The 11835-nt window shown below is 40.5% G+C and overlaps 1 protein-coding gene across 2 annotated transcripts; it reads right to left on the bottom strand.

Moving 5' to 3' along the window:
* Positions 1–934: 934 nt before the first annotated feature.
* Positions 935–4026, bottom strand: ticam1 (TIR domain containing adaptor molecule 1). 2 transcript variants are annotated; one of them, XM_019262071.2, is made up of 2 exons: positions 3955–4026; positions 935–3604 (listed from the first exon to the last, which is right to left on the bottom strand). In XM_019262071.2, exon 2 carries the CDS (start codon positions 3480–3482, stop codon positions 1677–1679), a length of 1806 nt encoding a protein of 601 aa, XP_019117616.1. In that variant the 5' UTR covers positions 3483–3604; positions 3955–4026; the 3' UTR covers positions 935–1676. The 2 variants fall into 2 exon arrangements, with proteins under 2 accessions (XP_019117616.1, XP_010736595.2); XM_010738293.3 differs by having other exon boundaries at positions 3737–4014.
* Between the last annotated feature and the right edge of the window lie 7809 nt (positions 4027–11835).

Genomic DNA, 11835 nt, shown 5'->3' with positions numbered 1-11835 from the left:
AAGATTAAATAGTTTAGGCTGAATTAGATCGCACAGAAAAAAGAGTCAGTGATCGGCTGGCTGATAAACAAAAACAAGTCTGAACAAAGAGGACACCCCTATGGCAGAAAAAAATACAGAGACATCTTGTTTTTGTGACTTATCAGGGATTAATGAAGCAAAGATTGACGTGAGGTACAAGCATATGACAGAAAACATGTTTGATTTTTTTACTGTACGTATGTCACACCAGAATGACACTTAAGCCTCCTCTGACGCGAGGTTAAGGCAGAAATGAAGCATGAATGTGAAATTAGTGCACAGACATAACCTGGTCATCCATATCACACATATCCTGAAGGATTTTCACCTGACAGTGACAATATGACACATTTCTTTAGTTGAGAACCACTGAGAACATTAACATAAACTCAAACATCTGATCATTAAAATTATGTTTTTCTTAACTTTTTAAATTTTATTTCAATACATCAGTACTACTACATTGTTAGATTAGATTATACTTTATCCCACAAACAGGGGAATTCGCTTATTGCAGCAGCAGAAGTGTAATATACACTACAGAATTAGAGTAGAAAGGGCAAAATACAACAAACAGACAGAAGTATCTTATAACCTACACAATAAACAAAAAGCAGACATCACTTATAGCATCATTCTCCACGTGGATGGCACTTAAGAATTAGAAAAATGTAATTATAAAGTACCTTCAAAGTGCATCAGAAAAAGCACTGCATGAGGAAAAACAGACAGATAACAAGGAAGTGCAAGAAGAAAAGTGTTAATGAAGTGTTTTTACCTGATGTTGATCCTCAGGTAGTTTGTATCACAGCTTGTCCTCATTTTTAGTCTGAAATATTAAAAGCAGCCTGCAGTTTGGCTCACAGAGATTTGTGGGTAGGTCACAGTTAAGCATGAAAGCAAAAACAAAAAATAAAATGAATGAATGAATTTATTGGTAACCAGTAATGTACCATGTCTTTAACAGCCCATCGGTCTGCTGATACACTGGATATCACTACCGATTTACAAAAAAGTTGTCACGGGAGATGGGAAATAAAAGTTGAGGTCAGACAAGGATGCTCAAAACATGATCAGATCACTAAAACTGAAGGTTTACAGTTACTGTTACACCAAACTTCACTTAAACAAGGTGATAAACTTGCACAAACCCATGTGAACAATTAGGAACAATAAGGAAAACACTAAAGGTAAATGTCTCTTGGCTCTCAGATCACAGAACAGCAGTGCTATTGGATGACACTGCACTCCAAAGATGCTGTGAAGAGTAATGAACAGCAATAAGCAGCAATAAGGAGCGTGTAACAGCATTGCTCCCTAGTGCCTAAAGTTGGTCCATACAGCTCTTAAGATCATGAAGTGTGTACCACATATCAGTCAGTAGATGGCAGTCTTCTTCTGCTAAACATTCAAATGAAAGGCCTTGTGCTGCTGTTCATTGACTCCTTATGTTGTCCTTTAAAATCATTAGCATGGCACTTAATTGCTCTTATGATAGTTTTATTGAGTTGTCTTTCTCCAACAAGTTTAAACAATCTGCAGTGATTGCAGCAACACTGACACTGTAGTGTTCAGAAATGATTATCTCTCGCAATTCCTACAAATAGACTCAGAAAATATCATCGTATTCTAACCACAAGTCATCATATTTGTACCTATTGCTCATCTAAATCATCTTTGTCTTCACCTCCACCCAACCCCACAGTCATACGAGACTCATTACCAATCATAATGTACTGAGCATGTTCAATATGAATATTTCGTGGCTGTTGGTTTTGTTGCTGAGCCCTGCCGTCACCACCGTCCTGTTCTGGTGGCACATTGGGACAGAGAAGTTGTTGTTGTTGTTTCATTAGCCTGAAGTTCTCTTTCTCCAGCAAACGTGCTGCTTTACACTCTTTGATCAGCTGCTTTTGATGCTGGCATAATTGCTTTAGTCTCTCCTGTCTCTCTCTCTCCTTTTTCACTGTCTGCTCTTCACTCCAGATTCTCTTCTGTTTTCTAATCCTCGCGGGAGACAATGATGCTTTTATTTTTTTCTCAAAGCTCCTGCTCTCATCGAGTGGAACTAGTGTCTGCAACAATGTAGGCATGCTCTGTCTGGGCATGCGATTCTTCCGCGGCAGCAGAGGGATAACAGTATTGTATTTGTGTGTCTTGTTTATGGAGTTGATAAGAGCAGCATCCGTTTCGATATTCTGCATGCGAGTGCTGAAGTTGCACGTGAGAAGCAATAGGGTAAAGGCCGTGTTGTTGATGGCATCCTCCACACACCTCAGGGTGCTCCTTCCAGGGATGGCAAAATCCTCAGAGAAAGTTGCACCTTCGCAACCGATAACACTTTCCAGTGTTATTCTCATGCTCTCGGCCATATCTGCATCCTCTGGCGCATGAAAGATGACAAACGCGTAAAATTGTGCCTCTTCCTTCTCCTCTTCCTCCTCATCCTCTTCTTCTGGACTTTCATTTGAAGCAGGCATCATGGGTAGAACAATGCTTGTTGCAGTAGGTCGTACTAGATTTGTTTCAGTGGTTGGTTTTTGAGTTTTGGTAGGAGAGGTAAGACTGTCCAACTTAATGTTCTCTGCGGGGAATGTTTCGTCCGTCCTTGGAAGTTTTTTTGGTTCATTGGATTTAAGCTGAGGCTCCTCAGACGTCTGAGATTGACCAGGTGCATTTTTTGCTTCACACTCACTAACAGGGAGGACAGGGGTGTTAAGTTTGGATTCATCTGGTCTTTCCTGAGTTGTTTTGTCGTCTTGAAATAAGGCTGTTGGAGGTATACTTATCTCTAGATGAGATGGGTATGAGGGCATTGAGGAGCTCACCTGTAGTGGGCTGGGCAGGCTGTGAGCTCTGTGAGGCTGATCCTGGTTCAGAGTAACTTTTAAAGTTGTGTTTCCTTCGTCCAGGCTTTCATAAAGATCACGGAGAGACACTGATTTGAGATCTGTGGGGGAGCACATCCACTCTACAAACTGAGGCCCGCAGATGTCTTTAGCTTCCTCTGTGAGTTGATCATACTCCAGATCGATACAATTGCTTGTTTTTTGGCCGTCACTGGAAAGAGCTCTCTTATATGCCAGATCTCTCAGAAGTGGATCACAAAGCCTCTGCTGTGACAAAACTTTGAAAATACGAGCCAACGCAGCCAAAGATTCCTTTGTAAACTCTTGGAAATTACCACAATGAATGCCAAAATCCTCTGATTTATCTCCACTCATCTGCCACTTTTCAGCCAAATGTCTAGCAAGGTAGTTGTCTCTCAGCGCCTGGAGTTTGTTCAGGGCCTCCGTCTCCCTCTGGAGAATGATCAGACATAAGGCGTGTATGATATTATCTTCAGGAGACTCACCCAGCTGGAATGTCAGACTTAGCAGTCGCTCCTGAGGTGCTTTAACTAGTAAGTCATAGACGTCTCTTAGTCCCGTCCCCTGATTTTCTTCTCCCTCGTGGCTCATTTTTAGTTCTAGTTGCTACTTAACCTCCAGCCGGTGACCGAAGATGATCATATGTTCTTCTCCAACATATTCTTCTTCATTTCTTCAAGAACACTCGTGGTTGCACAATTACATTCTTGTTTCTGTAAAGGGACAAAAGCAATGAACACGAGAAGTTATATAACATGTTATCAGCAGGTTTTTGAAAGATCAAATGAAACTTTTACAGATTTTCTGTCACTAAAACAATCAAAAACTTGAAGTCAGTCACTCACCGGCACAGTTATGGGCGCCATAGTATTGAAACACTGTCTGTGTGCTGCCAGCTCAAACAAGGAAGTCACTCAAGAGTCTCTTTTCCTCTTCAGCGCAAGCAACAGAAAACTCTTTTCTTTTACCAGGAAGTTCTTAGTGCACCCTTTGTGGGGTTGATCACACAACAACACAGGGAGTGTTGTCAAACCTTTCCTATCATTTTCATTAGTAACCGTACCTGTGTCAGCTTGTAGGCCTCTGCCAGCTTCAAACACTTTTGCACAGCACAATGATGACATCACAGATAGTGTGGTAAGGCAGCTCATGAGGGACAAAAGACAAAAGCAAGGAAGACACATTCATGACTTCTCCACATTACCAAATGAGTTATCAGGCGTTAAACATAATGCAAAACATTGCCCAGAATTGCTCTCTCTTTTTTTTCTTTGTGTTACTCTGTCAACATGTGAATACATTTCTCGCAAACACAAAACAAAATCTGCCAGAAAACAAACAAACAAACAAACAAACACAAACTTGTGATGAATGTGGGAGTCTTTAGCTCCCGGTGCACAAAAGGCACAGAAGAAGAGAAGAGTTCTGGCTTTTCTCCTCTCTCTGCTGAGAGGCAAGTGTATTTTTATCCACGGAGGAAACCTCCAACCCTGTATTTACCAGGGGTGGGGTCACAGCAGGCAGAGTGCAAGCCAACATCAAATCGCTCCATACGGTGCAGACAGAGAGCCTCTCTGTTCTTAGTGCTTGAGCACAGTTTGATATGTTCACTGTATGACCACTTCTGAAGGTTTACAGTAACTCCATTGGAAGTGTGGTTCCTATGTCTATTGTAGCGTTGGTATGTATATATGTCTTTAGAGAATTAAGTATGACCTGTTCAGCCGAGCCATATAGCACATGCCACCAAGACCACAGCTCTGTTGCTTTAAATGTAACCCCATCGAGAACCAACAGTACGCCAGCCAACTAAAGGACTGTATGAAAATGATCTTAGTAAAAGCAGAGAACATTTCTTCATCAATGATTTCTTTTGGCAAAATGGACAAATTTAAACTCTGGATTTATATTTGTCCATTTAGCATGTCCTGTATGTAATATAGCTGATAGCATTTTATTAAATGTGAATCCAGTTATGAATCCTTTTTTAAAAACTTTGTTTAGTGTGTTGGTGGGAAATGGATAAATCCTTTCTTTTTATTTCACTACAGTACTCGTTTTTGCAGAACTCATACCTAAACCACGGAGATCCTACTGAGCTGAAAGGGTGTTCACCACATATTTTATCACTGCTCTGTGACATTCAGTAACACCGTCCTGACTCATTTCTCCTTTTGCTGCGAGGGGAAAACAGTGTTTGCTCCTCACTGGGGGGCTGTGCTACAAGCTGCAGAAGCCACAGTGAAAGTGAGTGAAAGCTAAAACAAGACATTGAAGATAATAATGATACTACTTAATTCATCAGCAAATAAATTTATTTTTTTCCCTGCATGCATTATGTACTTAACTATTCTGAAGGTGAAATTATTGTCACGCTGCTGCAGGTCTCAGGATACAATGTAACACTGGCAGTCGGATGAGATGAAGCGCTGTATTTTAGTGAAATGTATCCACATGTTTTAGTTAACATGGTCGGCCATGTTCAGTCAGTCAGTCTTGTTAACAGCTGTGCCGTGTTAGCACATACATCACAGATTTTTGCAGATGCCTGTAGTGTCAGAAATATACAAAAGAGACCATCCAAGAGAGATTGTGAAGGGAATAATGATTATAGTGATTTGTTGGCGTTGTTGGAATTTTGGTATTTTAGCATCCTGTAAAAAATATTATAGCTTGCAGTCACATGTGAGTGACAGTAATAATAGGTTTTGTATTAGTATCTCTCAATTCAATAATGGAGTGTGCTATAAATTATGCGCTATCTGGCTTGATTTTAATTTCCAGTTTTACTGCTAACGTGTACATTGAGCATGTTATAGTTCCATAAAGATATTGAGGTACAATTAAACACATTGTACCAATTCAGCCCTATGAAGCCAGGATATGCACATGAATGTTCTTATGAATACTCTCACACCATATATATATATATACACACACAAACAAGCAGATGCACACATGAAAGCGTTCGTACAAAATAAAAATAAAAAAACTCAAACAACACACGCATCCACACAGCCTCAGGATCATCCTCAGTCAGTTACATAACGGACTGCCAAACGTCCATCTTTATTGAGGTCAGTTCTTTTAACGAGAGACACGCTCTCCCAGCAGCTGTGTTAGTCAGCCTGGCGGTAAATTTGCCTTCCCCTTTAGGCAGAGCATATAGTAAGACGCTCTGTCAGTTCGTGGCTTTGTACAGCTTCAGTAATGGTGTTTGGAAGGCAAATTCATTTGACCTCTGCTTGTTTTTTTGTTGTTGAAATATTACGTTGTTCAACACAAACACATGCAACTCATGCTTTTTGTTCTTTTCTTTTCTTTTTTTTTTTTTTTTTTTTTTTTTTTTTTTTTTTTTTTTTTTTACCAGATGTGTGTGTCTGTGTGTTTGTGAGTGAGTGAGGTTTCTGGCCGTGGGAGAGAGCCCTGAGGGAGAGACAGAGGGGTCACGTATAAGAGGCTTTAGGGCAGACAAGTGAAAAGGAGGCCCTTTCTTGGACAGAGACTACGGATTAGGATGAAAGACGTATGAGTGGGGGATGCTCTCTCCTTTTTTTTTTTCCTTTTTTTTTTATCTGTCTCACACGCTTGCTGCATCTCTCTGCCACATTCTGCATCGCGTCTATTCAAAATGAGCAAGAAATAAAGAAGACGATACAAAGACGGACACAGTTGAAGATACAGAGATGGAGACACAAAGACAAATAGATAAGATAGCGAGATTGGTGCGGAGGAAAATACGAATTGAGACCTTGACAGATCGATAGCCTCTTTAGAATTCAGTTTGTGAGAGGCCGAGAGAGGCCATGCAACGCGCCGCTCTTTTCCCAGCCACTTGATTCGTCACACATGCTAAGAGAATTTAACACACTCGCTTCTGGCTGGCAAATATACGCTCCATACACATGTACATGTGAAAACATACAGGGATACGAGGCCATGCACTCATTCAATCAAACATCCACGGTTTGGCCTCCATTGAAACACTGAATGAAACACCTGCACTGCGGCCATTACTGCACTCAGCAGAGAAGTTTTGAATCTTCCTGCACAGTTTTTGCTGAGAAAACACAAAGCGGCATATAGCTTTAAAATCTTCTGCAACAATGCATTTTGTTCAGAGGTTATATATGGATGATTGCAGCTTTAAGTAGCCTACATACATTGGGTCCAACTCCATCCATGCGTGTATGCAGTGTATCAAAGCAAAAATAACCCTGGTTATCACATACTGAGGCTAGTTTATGTTGTTGACAAAGCAGGCCAACAGATCTGAGTTAATGTGACAGTTAACTAGCATTAATTCAGGAGCAAAGGTAAATGAAGCGGGCCTGCGGACACGACAGAAGAGTGCAGTGTAGATGGGAAGACGTGTGTACTGTACCACACTGAACCATGCTTGGGTGAGCATGTAGGCCATGCCAACAACAATGCATAATACAGCCTCTGGTGATGGGGGGATGCATATGCACATGCACACACAGACACACACACACACACAAACACCCCCACCTCACCTCACATATGCGCACACACACACATAAACACACACACGCATAAAACACACACACATAAACTCACACGCATGCACAGACATCAACGGCGATGGGGCATGGAGCAGTTTATGCTCATATCAAGAGAAAGTCTTTGATCAGTGTGACAGCAAGGGCACTCGCCCCAAAGGAATTAGCTAACTCTTGCCTCGCAAAAGCACATCCACAATAAATCAGGCATGTTTGCATTCGCAGCAGAGGGGGAGAGAATGTCTGCTATTTAACATCATTAATATGTTAACTGTATGAATATGATTTGTTCCAGTTCAACGTCCAGAGTAGCATGTCCAAGAGTAGCATGATAACCATAAAGAGAAGAGTGTGCTGAAATTCAGGTTGCATGTATAATCCTCTCAGTTTAATAGGTTGTTAAGCTGCACAAGCAATTTACATATGACTTTTAAATTAGCACAACCACCAGCAGTATTTCTTCTCTGAAATATAAAAATTACGCAGTATTTCTGACATGTTGAGGATTGTATAATGGATGTGTTTATTTCTGGCTTTGGAGTCTGAAGTTATAGCATTTTATCACAGATACAATTAAACCTCTTCAACGTTTTATGTTTAATATTTACTTCAGTTCTTTGAGGGAATACTTACATTTTTCTGAAATATGTTTATTTGCTTTCTTAGTTAGCGTATCTTAGCATGAAGGCTGTGAACAGATGCAAACAGCCAGCCTGGCTCTGTAGTCTGAGGCATAACGTCCCAAAAGAACAGGATTAGTCGTTTTTGCACTTAAATAAATAAAGGTAAATAAATAGGTACTGCTACATTTGTGACCGCCTTTTTCCAGCCTTACGCCTAAGTAATCTAACCGTCTCCTCGTTGTAGCTTCATATTTACTATGTCAACATAAGAGTGGTATCGATCTTCTCATCTGACAGTTGGCAAGGATGTAAATAAGCATATATCAAAATGTTGAATTATTATCACTGCCATTGTGTGTCTCCATGTCATTATACAACTGCTTCTTTTTCATACTTTATGACATCTACTGAATTGTCTGTCTCTCATGCTGAGATATCTCCCGTTTTCCCCATTAAACTTTTTTCTTCTTTCTTTTGTGGGGAGTTTAATTAATGGTCTGAAGATAGAGTTGATCAAATTTTTAATTCTTTCACATTTCAAATCTCTAATTATGTGCTATATAGATACAACTGACTTAACCTATAGTGTGATCTCATTTTAGCCAGTGAGAAAGGTTGCTAAAGGTTTGTAAAGTCAACCCATTCGTAGATTTGTAAGGAAGAGGAGACAGAAGAAAAGTATAGAGCAGAAGAGGAGACGAATTAAAACCAGCATTGTACCAGAAATGAACAGAACCAAAAGAATAAATGGACCCAATCTGGCTGCACTTGGTGTTAGAATAGCTGCCCATCGAAAAGCCCATGTCACTTTTGTCCGTCTCCAAAACCCTGCGGATGCTCTGCTTGTATAGCAGATGCACATAACCAAAGGATGTGAGGCATGAAAGCAATGGGAAATTCATTACATATTCCTACCCCCCTCCGTTCACCATAATCACCACAATTAGCAGACATCTGCAGTGACTCCAAAGCTGGGAGTGTATTCAGGCAATCAGAGCAGCTTCACCGACAGCACTGACTGCAGCCCCCTCTGTGATGGGCCTCATCCTGAAGGGAAGCATTCCATTAGAAACTCAGTGATTAATTGAGATGGAGAATTTGCTCCTGGCATCGAGCAAGAATGAAACCCGACAGGAGGCATCCATGATGGCAGAGTTGTATGCAGGGTTGGTGGAGATGGTCTGGTGTTGGCGGAGACTGTGCCATACTGTTGATTATGTGAGATAAGGCGCTCACACTGTGGTTTGCAATTAGCTGCATGAGAACACTTTCCAGACAACAGCTATATGAAGAGTTTTTGACCCATCAAGTAAACAAAACCTGTGTGTGTCTAATGATAATCCAGATTTTATAGCTATTACGTTTGGAGGCATTAAAAAAAGACACTTGGTGGTGATCACTATTGTTCAAATCCCCTGTTCTCTTTTGGAAACATTTGATATCTAGTTTCCCAAATTACCCAAAGCGCTATAGCCCTGTATGTTGGCCATGTGGACGTTGCTTTAGCTTGAAGCAAAATGTGTCTTGTGTGTAAACTTTAACTGCTGAAACTTTAAAGGAATTATCGCTACCTCTAACATGGCTTGTTTGGTAAATGTGAAGCTAAAGCCAGAAGATCATTTATATCTCATTTAATAACTGCATGCAATACTGCAGGCATTACTGTAAAAACTATATATTGTGGTTTTATGGAGGATTATTGCTAGGCTACAACAACAATGTGTTGTAACAAATCACGCAAAGTTCATTTATGAGCTTTAGAGGTGCTGTCAGGTGGATTTTGTTACCTTGGGACAGGGCTAGGCTAGCTGTTTCCCCCTGTTTCCAGTCTTTGTGCTAAGCTATCTATCAGTTGTAGTTTCATATTTAACAGAGCTGTCACAAGAAAGTGAATAATATTTCCTAAAGTGTCAAAGTATTCCTTCAAATGGTTTCTGACTGGATTATTCTCAAAAGTGTTGAGTGGCCTACTGTATGTAGTCCATCTGTAGAGGATGACAGCATGTTAGACAGCTCATTACTGAAGCAGTTGGAGATGTCACTCTTACTAGGCACAGTATGGCAGAGCCATGGTATTAAGCCTCAGCTTAATACGTTGTCATGGAAATCAACACATCGGACACTTTCCATTTGTGTTGAGTCCAGGGCTGGCTTGAGTCTGGATCACACACACATATGGACATGAGAGTAAATACGTACGTCAGTCTAGCTTACACAGGCACAGCTGCACATGGAACTCTTTATAAAGACAGACAGATTGATGAAACATTTTTTGGAGCTTATCAGATTCATATTGAGAAGATTTCAATAAGTGAATAATAATTTTGCCTACCAATTTCCAGTTAGTGACCGCCTCTGTAGTATCACAAGATATAAAGAGCTATCAAATATGGCTGTAGCAACAAAACTCCTGAGAGTACCGAATTAAACAAAGTATGTATTGTCATGTTGTGATCTGTTGTAATTTGTGTGCACTTTATTATAGTCTTGCAGTCATGTTTAATGTTATATGAAGCACTATGGTCCTTGGAGAATCTTCTAATTTTACTGTGTACTGTATATAAGGTTGAAATGACAATAAAACCGACTTGGCTTGATAATTCCCTTTGGCTGGTGTTGGTGATCTTTTCTGTGAGTAAACAGTTAGTGCTTGTGGTTTCTCCACTTTCTTATAAGCTATTATGTCTGTAGTTTTAAACGTTAATAAGTGGTCCACTGAAGAATTAGGATTTTTTTCACAACTTGGCAACCACAAAGTAGCTGAAGGACTTCATAAATGATTCATTAACCATCCAAAAGTTTCAACTTGTATATCTGTTAGAAAGTCTGCCTTATCAGAAATCTTTAAACCCATGGAGAAGCAAGTGACCCTTTAATTAAAACGAAAACATCGAATATGGAATTATAAGGTTTTCACATGATAGCAGTCAACCACATAAACTCCCACACGGTTAGATTTGTGAAAGAGCTGTGATTGAAGCTGCAGCTAAATTAAGAGGAAAGAGAGATTAGAAGCTTAACGGAAATCAAGCCAAGGCTGTTGCTCTCATTTGGATGTTTGAAATTAGACTGAATACTGAATAACTCTAGGTGCTATACTTCTGAGATCATCATTCCCACCAGTTATGCAAATGAACCTTCAAAATCCACACAATAATCAGATGATGTGCCGCTTTGTTGAGGATTGAGTGTGCTATTTTATCGGTTTAACGGAGAGAAGAGAAGAGCGTCTTCCAAAAAAAGAGCTCATTTGTGGTCGACGGCCTCTTGACTGTCGTAAAATTGTAGAGTCACAATGAAATGGGTGTGATCCTCCTACTTGGTGCTTCCTTCCTTCCAGTCCAAGGGTCTGGGCCTAATAAAGGCCTGTATGGTGCAGCAGAGACAGACCGCCTTTCTGCTGTGTGGAGAAATGTGTTCAATCACCATGGCTACCGGTCAGAGAAGAGCCCCCACTGTGGTTATTAGGATTTCTCTGTCTGCTCACACACCGGCTTTGTATGCAGGTTAACAACAATCTGTATTTTGGATGTGAATCTTTTTGTATGCATGTGGCCTGTGGGTTAGTAGAGTAATTACCCCTCGACAGACAGAGTGGTGGAGTTTTTTTAATTCAAAGCATCATCTCTAAAATGCCCAAAATGAACTGCCCTGGACTCTGTGGCCTTCCAACAGTAGCACCAATGTGAGAGAAGGGGAACATGAGAAAGCTTTGAGCAGTATTGATTCAGCCGAGTACTCTCCAAGCGACTACCAGAGGATCTGGAGAGAGAGAATTATCCATGCACCATTTCCTCC

This window comes from Larimichthys crocea, chromosome XII (genome assembly GCF_000972845.2).
Source record: "Larimichthys crocea isolate SSNF chromosome XII, L_crocea_2.0, whole genome shotgun sequence".
Classification (NCBI taxonomy): domain Eukaryota; kingdom Metazoa; phylum Chordata; class Actinopteri; family Sciaenidae; genus Larimichthys; species Larimichthys crocea.
The sequence above is the reverse complement of the archived record's forward strand: the minus strand, read 5'-3'. Positions and strand labels throughout refer to the sequence as shown.